The sequence below is a fragment of the Oratosquilla oratoria genome, chromosome 12, assembly GCF_046742065.1.
Source record: "Oratosquilla oratoria isolate Oo_2021 chromosome 12, ASM4674206v1, whole genome shotgun sequence".
NCBI lineage: Eukaryota > Metazoa > Arthropoda > Malacostraca > Stomatopoda > Squillidae > Oratosquilla > Oratosquilla oratoria.
In genome coordinates, this window is record NC_134788.1 from 13,463,445 (window position 1) to 13,477,873 (window position 14,429).

Below are 14,429 nucleotides of genomic sequence, written 5' to 3' on the forward strand. Positions count from 1 at the left end.
TTGATTTCTGATTTTGAATTGTGATATCCATAAGTCACATTATCCTTAGCGCACATTAATAATTATTATGAAATTAACAAAATGTTGGAAGGTGTCCTCTTGGATGTGATAAAATGACAATGGCGGAAAATGTGGGAAACTGTCCCTATACCTACATGAAGATGCCGCCATCTGCGTCATGGTTATATTTATTTTGTAGTTGTGGCCGAGTGACCCCAAAATTCTGTGAATTGGCCTGCTGATCATATTTTCTGTGGTTATAATATTCAGAGTGGAAGAAAACGAGTAATACTGCTGTATAACGCGAGTATTGTGATGCATCAGGCAGCTGATTCTTCCCACGATAATTTGACGCGTACCGAAGAGGTTAATGGAAAAAATACCACAAAAGCTCACATTTTTTAGATATTTTAATTTGACTTTTTTATATCATACATACAAACCATCACGTTTTTATTCTATCAAATTATCTTATATAGTACATAAAAGAAATACAAGCGTATATGTCAAAAGCGGAAATCTCAGTATGATAGGAGCCGGCACATGGTTAAATGGAGGAGAGTTTGAAGCTGATTTTAATATTGCGGGATTTAAATACTTTCATCAAGATAGAAACCACAAGAAAGGTGGGGGTGTTCTATTGTACGAAGCAATGGTCATGCTTGTGTTTTAAAATGGACAAAAAATGAATGTAGGTGCCAAAAACATTATCATCAGCAGACGACAAACTGTTGTTTCAAGAACTGTCTAGTTTCTGCAACCGGGACTTATTGATAATGGGTGATTTCAATTTTATTGGCATTGATTGGATGACCCTACACGGCCATATAGGTAGTCGCTAGATGGATTTTCTCGGTTACAATTACTTAGTTCAACATGTAAAAGAACTCACAAGACATGGAAACTTACTCGATGTATTGATCACTAGCTGCGAAAGCTTGATAATTGATGTAAAGTCTGTGAAGCTATTGCAAATAGCGCTCACGTCAGTCGCACCTCGCCCTACCCTCCGCGGCGCTCGCTCCCAAAGAAGGGGGGGGGGAGGTCACACAACTCGAGCAGGGCCTTTATACTCGCTGTAGTTGGCAAGCATAGTTCGCAAAGACGTCTCGGCCAGCTACCCAGCAGCCAATCAGAACTCGGAAAAGCACCCCGGGTTCCCACCAGCCTCACACAGGACCTTGTATATGTCCTCTCGGGGGATTCCTATATTTCCATTCTTCTGGACAAAAGATTATAACTAACAGAAGTGAGTCGCCTTATCCACAAAGTGAGGATTACAAGAGCGGCGACAGTGGTAACACTTACATCTATGTTTTCATGCACACTACTCTAGCTGTATACCGCTTCCTCCAAGCTATAACTGATCGCCATCCCATTACTCAACCTTGACAACATCTTCGTCCGTCCCTCGTATGTCGTCACACATCCTAACTGTCCCAATCCCCGTCCCGTTTTCCTCGCCTCTTACGATTCAAGTGGGAATGCTTGGTGGCAGCATGCTGTCCCCCACCACAGGGTAGGCGAAAAAAAAAAATGAAATGAATATTCAGAGAAGTGGAACAGGACAGTAACAAGGGGTTGGGGGAGAGCATAACGGAGGGACAGTCGCAGTATAATAAAAGTGTCATCATTTCCCTGTGAAAAGAGTCCTCCTCTATCACAGACAAAACGATGTGTGGCTCTGGTCCATAGGGGCGCCCCACATAGACCCTAAAGTATCAACTGCATGCTACTTTATCACAATAACGTGTAGCCAATACCCCCAGACGGGTATTCCTAATTATATTTCCGGTGTTATAGGATTATTCAAACGCTCCCAGTTTCTCCCTTAAAAAATGCTGAAATTTTTGGTCAGTCCCCAGTATAAAACTTCGTCTTCACTAATGAGTAGATATCCAAGCTGGGGACACGCCATCCTTTCCCGCTAAAACCTGGAGGATATGGTATGGGTGAAAAAACAGGGTGATTCCGTTGATATGGGAATTAATTGTCGTGTGGCATTTGAAAGCACCTGGCGAGAAAGCTGCATCGCACAAGCCATACAAGAAAGTCTTCTCACCTGCGCTGATTATCATATGCTGTTAGATACTGCTCCTTCAAGCTGTTGGTAAGGCCTTTTTTCCGGAGTTGGTCACCACGTGCTATTTCAAATCATCCTTATTTCGGAAAGCTTCATCCCACAGGTCACACTGTAAAAGGCTCATTCATGTATGGATCATCATGTGACATTTGAGAAAAAAAAAATCGTGAAAAATATTTATTGCACAGGTCACTACAATGGGTTCTCTCCTGTATGGGTGATCATGTGACGTTTGAGAAGACCCTTACGTGAAAAAAAGCTTTATTGGACAGGTCACACTGGAATGGATTCTCTTCAGGGTGGGTAGTCATGTGATGTTGGAGAACACCCTTTTGTGAGAAAGCGGAATCACACATGTCACACTGGAATAGCTTCTCTTATGTGTGGGCCATCATGTGACGTTTGAGATCACCCTTTTGTGCGAATGCAGAATCACACAGGTCACACTGTAAGGGCTTCTCTTCAGCGTGGGTAGTCATGTGATGTTGGAGAACACCCTTTTGTGAGAAAGCGGAATCACACATGTCACACTGGAATGGCTTCTCTCATGTGTGGGTTATCATGTGACTTTTGAGATCACCCTTTCGTGAGAAAGCGGAATCACACGTGTCACACTGGAATGGCTTCTCTCCTGTGTGGGTCATCATGTGACGCTTGAGATTATACCTTTGTGAGAAAGCAGAATCACACATGCCACACTGGAATGGCTTCTCTCCTGTGTGGGCCATCATGTGACTTTTGAGACCTCTTTTATGTGAGAAAGCGGAATCACACATGCCACACTGGAATGGCTTCTCTCCTGTGTGGATCATCATGTGACGTTTGAGATCACCCTTTTGTGAGAAAGCGGAATCACACGTGTCACACTGGAATGGCTTCTCTCCTGTGTGGGTTATCATGTGACGTTTGAGGTAACCTTTTTGGGAGAAAGCGGTATCACACATGCCACACTGGAATGGCTTCTCTCCAGTGTGGGTCATCATGTGACGTTTGAGATCGCCCTTTTGCGAAAAAGCGGAATCACACATGTCACACTGAAATGGCTTCTCTCCTGTGTGGGTCATCATGTGATGTTTGAGATCACCCTTATGTGAGAAAGTGGAATCACACATGACACACTGGAAAGGCTTCTCTCCTGTGTGGGTCATCATGTGGCTTTTGAGATCAGCCTTTCGTGTGAAAGCAGAATCACACATGTCACACTGGAATGGCTTCTCTCCTTTGTGGGTCATCATGTGACGTTTGAGATCACCCTTTCGTGAGAAAGCGGAATCACACATGTCACAATGGAAAGGCTTCACTCCTGTGTGGATCATCATGTGACATTTGAGATCACCTTTTCGTGAGAAAGCAGAATCACACATGCCACACTGGAATAGCTTCTCTCCTGTGTGGGTCATCATGTGACTTTTGAGGTGATCCTTTCGTGAGAAAGCAGAATCACACATGTCACACTGAACTGACTTCTCTCCTGTGTGGGTCATCATGTGACGTTTGAGACGACCCTTTTGTGAGAAAGCGGAATCACACAGGTCACACTGGAAAGGTTTCTCTCCTGTGTGGGTCATCATATGATGTTTGAGGTTGTAGTAGTAACACCCCTACTATATTATGACTTCTAGATTATGATTTTGTGAGAAAGCAGATTCACACAAGTCACACTGGAAAGGCTTCTCTACTATGTGGGTCATCATGTGATATAGGAGACAATATTTTGCATAATATAAGCCACATTAGAAAGGCTTTTCTCCTGTGTGGGTCATCACTTGATGTTTAAGATGACTTGTGAGATAGCTGAGCTATAGATGCCACATCGGGTTTTCTTTGTTGATAGTTACCTTTCTGAAAAAAAAAAATTGAGATATGTAATAGTAGGATTGTAGGTGTTTTGTACACAAACCATTCCATACATGACATCCTCTATTATAAGACTAATTTGCCTAAAACACATAGTAAAATCGATTATTAAAATGGTCAACTGGTCATTATAGCGGTGTTTGCTTTGTTGGCCTAGTTGTGGGCTGAAATTCCATACTTCTCTCCTACTCAAAGGAGTAACTGTCAATTACCTACAATGCACTTAGTTGTGGGACTGTCACTTACAGTACATGGAGGGGGGGGGTTAGGTTAGACTCAACCCTGCCCCTAAATCAACCAGTACTAAAACAAACTTTTAAAACTATCATATCGAGTAACGGATTATGTCTATATTAATTGCATATCTGGCATGAGAGAATGTAAACACTGAACACGTTTGATACGTCACCTTATTTATATCCTCTAATTTGGCAGCGGCAATCGGAAACAATGGAAAACTAGACCAATTAAAGCAACCTTTAATGTAGAGGCACACTACTTCTTTTACTGTCAAAATCTTGCGTACGTCACATAGGGAGTGTTTTACAGATGACTTTTTGGGCTAACGGTAAACAAAAAGGAAGACAAAGCTTTCTTCTAGGTTAACAAAAGAATAAATACAATAAAATGCAACTTGTACAACAAGTGAAAAAGTGGACTACACACTTGCACAAAAAGGAAATGAAATAAATTAAATCATGTTCATACACACTGTGACCTTTGTTCAACATGTACTCTCTCACGTTATTTTGAGAGTGCCATTGTGTTCCTAGTGCCCAAGTATATTGGATTTAAGTCTATTCACCAATTTACGCTAACTTCTTTAGTCGTCCATGCTTCTAAGAATAATCTCCTTTTCTTTGGGTTGTCTCTGTGTACCACTGTCGCTCCTTCCCAATCAATGGTGTGCTGTAGTTCGTTCATGTGTTTATAAAGTGCCGAGGCTGCATCTTTCCGTTTAACTGCCCGTTTATGTTCTTCAATTCTAGTGGCGAGTTTCTTATGCGTTTCTCCTATGTCATCTGCATCACAATCCAAACATCCAATGCGGTACACTACGCCCGCCTGCTGAGTGGGTGCTTCCATGCCCCCCCCACCCCCTACATCAAACCATTTCAAATTCAAAGGATTACAAAGGAGAAACATGCCGACAGGAGACCTTTTGGTCCATAACTCGGTCGGATGCGAACAAAACTATAATGATGACAAATGAATAAGAAAATAATAAGAATAAATGGATAAATAGGTAAAGTTAAATTATAGCCTATCAGGTAAATAGATCATAATAAATGGACAGATAAATAATAAACAAATTGAAAAATAATAACCAACAGTGTGAAATTTTTTTCACTTTTAAAGTTGTCAATTCCCTACGGAATCTTAGACTTGTATCAAGTCACCTGAGTCTACGCTTTTTAGGGAAAATAGATTCATGTTTTAATTGATTTTCGTATGTTTCATTTTCTATATTTGGAGTCAGTTTTGTGGCTCGCCGTTGTACGTTTTCCAATCTGTCAATGTCTTTAATGAAAGTCGGTGACCATAAGGAAACGGCATATTCCAACTGTGGTTGAAGTTATAAGATCACGCAATAAGTCCTAGAATCTTATTTGCTTTCTCAGAGGCTGAAATATACTGTTTAGATGATTTGAGATCGTTACTGATGATTGACACGAGATCCTTTTCATATTTATTTTTGTTAACGAATTTTTAAATTTGTAATCGTACTTACTGTTATTTTTACCTATGTCCTTAACCTTGCATTTACTTGTGTGAAATTCCATTAGCCACTTTTAAGACCATTAGTTTAAGTGATCATTTTCTATTCCGCGCAGTTTTGTATCACCAGCAAATCTGGACACGATAGATTTCAGTACGTGGTCTATATCATTGTTATATACTATGAATAGAAGTGACCAAAGAACGGAACTCTGAGGAACTCCATTTTGTAAGAACATCTTTGCCTCTGCGAGTTCAGTGGATTATATCAGGAACATAAAGGTCATGACGCCTAGAAAAGAGAAACCAAGTATCAAGAAAGTGGTATCCCAGTTGCTTGAACTGTGATATCCTCTCATTGATCCTTATGGCTTTAACACAGGCTGTACTACTCTTGTAAAAAAAAAAATCTTGACTGCTATTAACAGTTTTCCTTCTATCCCATATATCTGTAAAACCTCCCACAGTGCCTTTCCGTCTACCCTGTTAAAACCCTTTTACAAATACTAAAAGGCCCAAAATCATTTTAACCCTTTGCTAAAGCTTGCTCACATATATGTCTTATCACGAAAATCAGACTTTACACAACATGTAAACGCTCTCATTGAGCAGACGCTAAGTCATCGACTAGAACCCAAGTTGCTGGTTCCTTCTGAGATTTTGATTCCTATTAACCAAAGATGCTCCCCGAGTGAATTGAATTTGTACTTAATCGCACATTTGTTTATTGTTTAACTGTACCTATTCATTATTTATATTACTATTATTTGCATTTATTTGTTTGTTTATAGTTCTGTTTTCTCGCACCCGACCTAGTTATGGACCAAAAGCTCTCCTATTGGCATACTCCTCCTTTTTAATCCTTTGTAAATAGAAATGGTTACCCTCATAAACATGTAATGTATGCACATCATACCCACACCGTTTACAGTGTCCCAGCCCTGTATCCCATTAGCAAAATACTACTTAACACGCGCGTGTGTGTTTAATTTGGGAGAGCTCCCACGGGCTTTGAGTGTGAGCCCGTTTCTCGCCTAACCTTGAGGAGGTGCACATGTATGTATCCATGCTACTCGCCAACAACCACCACTTGACTACTGTTAATATTGGTCACTGATTACTTAGTTGGTCATATCAATACACAACCATATGAATTTCATATATTGGAAACTCCCAAAAATTGGAAAACTGGTCATTATAATGGTGTTGGCTACTACCCTTTTCTATTCTTTCACTACAATGTAAACAAACACATAGTTGCCAGATCAACTCCGACATGAGCCACTGTCCAATCCGTGTGCCAGTTATAACTGCTGGCGCTATTACAAACCAATACCGAAGGTATATTGCCCTGAGACTCACTTGAGGAAAGATATTACGTAAAAACATAGTCAAAAATAATTTTACGCAAAACTGTCAGCGACACTGGAGCTCATGGAGGAGTCATACAACTCAAATTATCTAACACAAAAGTTCTCACGACTCATTCAGAGCATCAGGTGGAAATTATTGCACTCCATCAAATGCCCGTATAATTAATTATAAACTCATCTGTCACAAAATGATCTTGTAAATTTCACGAAAACAACACGTTCAACAGAACAAGAGAAGAGATCACAACTCTGCAAGGAAATATTGAGAGCCTTTTTATAGAAATTGAACCAACAAAGAAATTCCATCACTAGAGCTAATCAAGAGAAATGTATTAATCTGAATGGCGGCCATATTATCCATGCAATTTAGACGGTTACATTAATTCACACAAGATTCTCACCCCTGACCAAGAGGAACTACTTAACTTAGGGTTCAACTGCCTTATTATGTCTAAGCTCAAAAAAGAAGAAGAAAAAAAAAAACAGAATATGAAGATTTTATTGATGTCGTTGGAATTTTTTCTATCCACTGTGGGTCATCACGTGACGTTTGAGAGCAGTCTTTCGCAAGAAAGCTGCATCACACATGTCACACTGGAAAGTCTTCTCTCCAGTGTGAGTCATTATGTGGTATTTAAAAGCACTCTTTTCCGAGTATGTTGCATCGAACAGGTCACATTGTGGGTCATTATGTGATATTTGAGAGCACTCCCTTCTGAGTAAGCTGCGTCACACAGGTCACACTTGAAAGGCTTCTCTCTAGTGTGGTTCATCATGTGACATTTGAGATGCTCCTGTCGTGAGAAAGTTGCATCACACAGGTCACATTGGAAAGGTTTATCCCCACTGTGGGTCATCGCGTGGTATTATAGAGCACTCTTTTGTGAAAAAGCTGTTTCACACATGCAACATTCGAAAGGCTTCTCTCCACTGTGGGTCACTGTGTGATATTTAAGAGCGAGCTTTCCTGAAAAAAAAATTGCTTTATACAAGTCGCATTTGAAAGGCTTCTCTGCAGTGTGGGTCATCATGTGTTCTTTAAGAAAACCCTTTCGTGAGAAAGATGCATCACGCGGATCACATTAGAAAGGCTTCTCTCCAGTGCGTGTCATCACGTGATATCTAAGAGCACCCTTTCGTGACAAAGTTGCATCACGCAGGTCACACGTGAAAGGCTTCTCTCCAGTGTGGGTCATCATGTGGTATTTGAGACGATCATTTCGTGAAAAGGATGCATCACACAGGTCACATTGGAAAGGCTTCTCTCCCGTGTGGGTCATCACGTGGTCTTTGAGAGCACACTTTCCTGTCAAAAGTGCTGCATCACACTGTTCGCACTGAAAAGGCTTCTCTCCAGGGTGTGTCATCGCGTAACATTGTGTCAGTGCCTCACCAGACTCTATCATACCATGAATATACGCAATCTTAGTATACCCTCACCCAGGAAAATTTGATATTTACCCTCGACCTGAAAAATATATAATGTTTGACATCTAACTTTTAGAAAGCATGTAATACGAGTAACACGAGTTTATACAAATACAGTTTGGCATCAACCAAAACGAAGTGGGGGAGGGAAACAAATAACTCGTATCAAAGAGGCTTAATGGGAGAAATAAAAGGATGAACAAATACTAAAAATGAGACCGGAACAGTAAATATCAATCAGGAAATAAGGTAAAAGAGTGGCTGAATAAGCACTGCAAAGAGATCGAGGGCAGGCAAAAAAAAAAGGGGGGGGGAGGGTCTGTGTATAATGTAGGATACGATGGCATAATTGGAAACAATAATCTTTGACAAATTTTCACAGAGGACCACGTTTGAGAGATTCATGAGGATCCGATATTGATTTCTACAGGAAATCACACGTTTTCCATTTTCCAGTGACCCCACCCCTCCCAATCTCAGGGTTGGTGGTTGACGAGTAAAACTTTAGCACAAATACCACCAGAAGCCTACAAATGAAACTATAAAATGTTGATTTCTGACATTCTTAAGAAGTAAATTGCTTCAAGTCAATATATCCTAACCTGTTCCTTCCTACATCTACATTAGATTAGATTCTCCCTTCCCTTCCATCAATTACTAAGACAAGGGGCATGCACGGTGGGAGTACCTGGCTGACTTACAACTATTCAGTGCAAATAGCGACTTCGCATACGTTACAAATATTTGCGTCCCGTAACAATCTTACCCGTAAATCAACATAAGGACGTATCGGAAAAAAAAAATGTACTCGTCTTCGCCCGCCTATGATAATACGTTAGACCAAATTGTAAGAGGCTGGGAAGAAAATAATAATAATAATAGAAAGATGGGTAGAAGACGGGTAGGTCATTTATAAACAATAGCCCGGGCGAGCTGCGTTACGCCTTTCCATCTTGTTTGTAAATAACAGCCCGGGAGCTCGAGTGTACATTTACAATATTGCTGACACGATTTCCTTTGTGACCTAAGTGAGAATTATGCAGTCTCGAGATTATTCTAAGTAAACAATATTGCCGTACAGACTTGAAACAAAGAATCTGCTTGGTGAAAGGGCGGAGAAAATTCAATTGGTTAACAAATGTAAAATCACGCCCTTTGGGGAGGATCTTGAATATAAAGTGGTCATTAGACTAAGGAAACCATTGTGTAACTGCAAAGCTCATGTAGAATCTTGCAAACGTATTTTTGGGGGGATTCATTGAAGAACCTCAAGGAGAGAGTACTGTGTACAATTCGATTTACCATAAGATAGAAGATTATTACATTTTCTTTCTCCTTGACAAAAGACTATATCTAAAAGAAGCGAGTCGCCATTTCCATAAGTGAGTACCCCAAGGGCGACAACAATGGCACCGAGGGAAAGAACGCACACAAATAAAACATCTCTGGAGAAGCACTCAACGCACGCAACTAAAACATATCCAAAGAGGAACATTTAACGCACGCAACTAAAACATCTCCGAAGAGGACCCTTTAACGCACCCAACTAGAACGCACGTAATTTGACGCACGCAGCAAAAACGTCTCCAGAGAGCACTCAACGCACGCAACCAAAGACTACATCAAGAATTTCGTGCAACATATGTGCTTGCACAATTATTGGTGCAGCCAAACACTCATCGTACGCAGCGTCTTTGAAGAACCAAACAAGATAACTTGTCGACAAAGAAAATACAAGCAACTGCTCACGAACTCCAAGCAACAGACGGGACCACGAAGTGCACGTAAATCCCCATCCTGGTACGAGGACGAGCTAGTTTGCATCACCCTTGTTAAAGCCTTTGATCCATTTGAACACCTCTATTAGATCACCCCGCAATCTGCGTCTTTCCAGAAAGTGTAAGTTAATGTGCCTAAGCCTTTCGTAAGGCAAATTTCTGAGTCCATGCATCATTTGAATCATTCTTCTCTGTACTGATTCTAGTGAATTGATGTCCATTCTGTAGGACGGAGACCAAAACTGTACCGCATAGTCAAGGATGGGTCCAACTATCACTAGATAGAGTTTAATAATTACCTCTGCACTTCTATTCGTTACCGTCCTAGCAATGAAACCTAATGCTCTGTTAGCTTTATTTTGGCGCTAATGTACTGTTTCCTGGTTTTAAGGTCCGGACTCACTAGAACTCCCAAGTCCCTCTCGCAGTCAGTTTTCTCTAAAAGCGTGTTATCTAAGCTGTATCTATTTTCGGGGTTGTATAGCCCTATGTTTAAAACGCTACACTTAGAGATATTGAAGTTCATTTGCCATTTCACTGATAATGTGAACAATTTGTTAAGATCACCCTGCAGAATCTCTGCGTTGTCTCCTGACTTAATTAGGCGTCCTATTTTAGTGTCGTCCGCAAGCTTACTATCATCACTATCTATCCCCCTCATATTCACTCCTTCCACCTCCGCCTTCCACACTTCTTTTACTAATCTTTCTTCACTCATTCTTTCCATGTGTCCAAACCATCCTAATACTCTTTCATCAACCCTATCTCCCAGCTCCCTTTCCACCCCTGTTCTCCTTCTCACCTCCTCATTTCTCATTCTATCTAGCCTAGTAGCCCCTATCATACTTTTCTCAGACATTTCATCTCAAACACATTCAAACTCCTCTCTTATGTTCCATGTTTCTGCCCCGTACAATGCTGTTGGCACAATCGCTCCTTCATATAACTTCCTCTTAGCATCCATTCCCAGATGTCTATTTCTCATTACACTTTTTAATCCACCAACGCATTTACTCGCTTCTACCTCCACCCCCACTCCTCCCTTTCCTGCCACATACGCACCCAAGTATCTAAAACTATCCACTTCCTCCAGTCTTTCACCCTTGATGCTCACTTCCAGCCTGCTATCACTCTCTCCCCTTGTACATCTCATCACCTTACTTTTGCCCATATTCATCTTCAGCTTCCTTCTTTCATACACCTTCTCAAACTCTGTCACTAACTTCCTCAATCCCTCCTCTGATCCTGCTACAAGGGCATGTCGTCGGCAAACAACAACTGGCTCACCTCCCACTTTTCTCCATTTTATTCAATCATCTCCAACCCCTGACCACTACCCTTGCATTCACCTCTCGCACCACCCCATCCATGTAAAGACTGAACAGCCAGTATATACTGTATATGTGTATATATATATATATATATATTATATACATGCATATATATATATATATATATATATATATATATATATATATATACAGTACATACATATACATACTTGTATCAAGTAACGTAGATGTCGTGACACAAGAGTAAAATAAAACTTAAACCCACTCTCGGAGAAAGATAAGCTCAGATACAGTGTAAACAGTATATTTTGATCACTAACTGTGGTCCTCTTCAGCAGTTACAATTATTGGGTACATAGACAAGAACGTATATACAGAGGAGAAAGCTACAAAAGGGAACTAGGTAAGCCTCAAGTGAAGTGCCCTGAGTGGGGCTGCATTTTTCCAATCTATTCTGTGATCTAAAAGACTTAATTGGAGGAATACAGCTGAGTTTTCTTGGCCGTATTTTCATGAATTTTTATGTTCTTTTATCCTAGTAAGTAGATCACGTCCCGTTTGTCCTCAGTACATTTTATCACAATCAAGACATGGTATTTTTCATACTCTGGGGTTGTCTTTATCAGGAGTTCTGTGATAGACATTAAAAAAAAAAAGTAGTAAATGTCCATCACAGAACTCTTTTGGTGAGGATCTTAAAGCATTGAACCAAGGAAGTCACCACGTCACTGCAAAGCTCACGTAGGATCTTGTATATGTCCTCTCGGAGGATCCCTAATTTTTCATTCTCCTGGACAGAAGAGTATAACTAATAGAAATGAGTCGCCATATCCATAAGTGAGGATTACAAGGGCGGCGACAGTGGTAACACTGACATCTATATTTTCATGTATACTACTCTACCTGTATGGATGAAATTTGCAACATAGTCTGGATACCGCTTCCTCTAAGCTATAACTGATCACCATCCCATGACTCAACCTTGACAATGGCTTCATCCACCCCTTGTATGTCATCACCATCCTAATTGAATTACTCACATTGGGCATTCCTATTTATCAATATTTCCGGTGGTATGGATGATTCAAACTCTCCCAGTTTCTCCCTTAAAAAATGCTGATTCCGTTGGTATGAGAACGGCACATACCAAATAGGTAGAAATGACAAGGGGAGGGGAGTATACTTTACCACCTACTGTATGTCTGATTACGTCTACGATTGCCTTGATTCCTGATATGTTCCCTAGAACCCATAAACATAAGTGATAGAATCAGAAGAGCCAGTATTACATAATGAACAGGCACTAGATATTCTGGGCCTAAAGGGCATCCACTAAAAAAAAAAAAATAACACAGCAAGTCAAACTCGAAGTTCTTATCTCCTGCGAGTTACCATGTGACATTTGAAAGCATCTTGCGAGAAAGCAGCATCGCACAAACCATACAAGAAATTCTTCTCACCTGTGTTGAGTATCATATGCTGTTAGATACTGCTCCTTAAAGCTATTTTCTGGAAAGGCCTTTTTTCTGGAGTGGGTCATCATGTGCTATTTCAAATCATCCTTATTTCGGAAAGCTTTATCCCACAGGTCACACTGTAAAAGGCTCAATCAGGTATGGATCATCATGTGACATTTTGAGAACAGTTTTTTGTGAAAAATACTTATTGCACTGGTCACACTGCACTGGTCACACTGCAATGGGTTCTCTCCTGTATAGGTAATCATTGGACATTTGAGAACGCCCTTATATGAAAAAGCTTTATTGCACAGGTCACACTGGAATAGTTTCTCTTCAGAATGGGTAATCAAGCGGCATTTAAGATCACTTTTGTGAGAAAGCAGAATCACATGTGTCACATTGGAAAGACTTCTCTCCAGTGTGGGTCATCATATGATGTTTGAGACCACGCTTTTGTGAGAAAACAGAATCACACAAGTCACACTGGAAAGGTTTCTCTCCTTTTGTGGGTTATCATGTGGCGTTTGAGATGAACCTTTTGTGAGAAAACATAATCGCACGTGTCACACTGGAAATGCTTCTCTCTTGTGTGGGTCATCATGTGACGTTTGAGACTACCCTTTTGTGAGAAAGCAGAATCACATAGGTCACACTGGAAAGGCTTCTCTCCTGTGTGGGTCATCATGTGACATTTGAGACTACCCTTTTGTGAGAAAGCAGAATCACACATGTCACACTGGAATGGCTTCTCTCCTGTGTGGGTCATCATGTGATGTTGAAGACCATCCTTTTTTGAGAAAGCGGAATCACACATGTCACACTGGAATGGCTTCTCTCCTGTGTGGGTCATCATGTGACGGTTGAGATTACCCTTGTGTGAGAAAGCAGAATCACACAAGTCACATTGAAATGGCTTCTCTCCTGTGTGGGTCATCATGTGAAGTTTGAGATCACCCTTTTGTGAGAAAGCAGAATCACATAAGTCACACTGAAATGGCTTCTCTCCTGTGTGGGTCATCATGTGAAGTTTGAGACTACCCTTTTGTGAGAAAGCAGAACCACACATGTCACACTGGAACAGCTTCTCGCCTGTGTGGATCATCATGTGAAGCTTGAGGTAACCCTTTCGTGAGAAAGCAGAATTACACATGTCACACTGGAATGGCTTCTCTCCTGTGTGGGTCATCATGTGACGTTTGAGATTACGATTCTGTGAGAAAGCAGAATCACACATGCCGCACTGGAAAGGCTTCTCTCCTGTGTGGGTCATCATGTGACGTTTGAGAACACCCTTTCGTGAGAAAGCGGAATCACACATGTCACACTGGAACGGCTTTTCTCCTGTGTGGGTCGTCATGTGACTTTTGAGATCATCCTTTTGTGAGAAAGCAGAATCACACATGTCACATTGGAATGGCTTCTCTCCTGTGTGGGTCTCA

The 14,429-nt window shown here is 40.9% G+C and overlaps 1 protein-coding gene across 1 annotated transcript; it reads right to left on the minus strand.

The window, feature by feature from the left end:
• Nucleotides 1-425: 425 nt before the first annotated feature.
• Nucleotides 426-14,392, minus strand: LOC143030211 (uncharacterized). The gene is made up of 6 exons (XM_076193371.1): nt 13,470-14,392; nt 13,193-13,356; nt 12,923-12,990; nt 12,272-12,320; nt 8,316-8,431; nt 426-3,684 (listed from the first exon to the last, which is right to left on the minus strand). Exons 1-6 carry the CDS (start codon nt 14,390-14,392, stop codon nt 2,629-2,631), a joined length of 2,376 nt encoding a protein of 791 aa, XP_076049486.1. The 3' UTR covers nt 426-2,628.
• Nucleotides 14,393-14,429: the final 37 nt, after the last annotated feature.

What these genes read in the sequence shown, in the direction of transcription:
- LOC143030211 (XM_076193371.1), bottom strand. Translation starts at nt 14,392, where the DNA reads ATGTGTGATTCTGCTTTCTCACAAAAGGATGATCTCAAAAGTCACATG. An exon ending in CAGTGTGACCAGTGCAATAA is followed by an intron (nt 12,991 to 13,192) that starts GTATTTTTCACA and finishes TACTCAACACAG; the next exon opens with GTGAGAAGAATTTCTTGTAT. An exon ending in AGTGTGCTCTCAAAGACCAC is followed by an intron (nt 3,685 to 8,315) that starts GTGATGACCCAC and finishes ATAATATAGTAG; the next exon opens with GGGTGTTACTACTACAACCT.